At 22.3% G+C, this 736-nt stretch overlaps 1 protein-coding gene across 1 annotated transcript in view; it reads left to right on the top strand.

Moving 5' to 3' along the window:
- The window catches only part of LOC102680151 (xaa-Pro dipeptidase-like), a 3,462-nt gene that overhangs the window by 1,857 nt on the left and 869 nt on the right, over positions 1-736 (top strand). The window contains exons 2-3 of the mRNA XM_006625099.2: positions 137-335; positions 406-645. Coding sequence (XP_006625162.1) covers positions 137-335; positions 406-645 — 439 coding nt within the window. The remainder of the gene's footprint in view (positions 1-136; positions 336-405; positions 646-736) is intronic.

The raw sequence follows: 736 nt of genomic DNA on the forward strand, positions 1-736 counted from the left end.
TTTTTTAATATTAAAGAAAATATTTTTAAATATATAAAAATTAAATAAAAATTATAAAACTTATTATTAAATAATAAAATTTTAATTTTTCTATTTTATTTTTCTATTTGACAAATATGAAAATACTATATTTTAGGAATGGAATAGAATCTTGCTTCCAAAGAGGAAATCATACTTTGAAAGTACCCATGTCTCTTTTCCAAAACAATCGCAAAAGATTAATTGAACGTATTAAAGCAAATAAAAAAGTACCAGACACAGGTACTTTTATTATTCTTGAAGGAGGAGTTGAAATTCCATTTAATGATACAGATATACATTGGCCATTTAGACAAGTAAGTAAATTATTAATTTTCATATACCAATATTTTGATAAATATTTTTTTTATATTATTTTTTTATTAGGAGTCATTTTTTCAATGGTGTTTTGGTGTTGAAGAACCAGGATGTTATGGTGCTCTTGATTTATCAACAGAAACAGCCATTTTATTTGTGCCAAGATTACCAGCAGAATATGCAATTTGGGAAGGAAAATTGCATAATCTAGAAGATTTTAGAAAACGATATGCAATAGATGAAACTTACTATACTGATGAGATAGCTAATGTTTTAAAATCAAAACAAGCAATTCTTCTTTTAACTTTAGTAATTTAGTTTTTAAAATAAACACTTTTTGCTTTTAAATTTTTTTAAGAGCTTGATATATATATATATATATATATATATATATATATAT

The sequence above is a fragment of the Apis dorsata genome, unplaced genomic scaffold, assembly GCF_000469605.1.
Source record: "Apis dorsata unplaced genomic scaffold, Apis dorsata 1.3 scaffold_1273, whole genome shotgun sequence".
In the NCBI taxonomy this organism is placed as follows: Eukaryota; Metazoa; Arthropoda; class Insecta; order Hymenoptera; family Apidae; genus Apis; species Apis dorsata.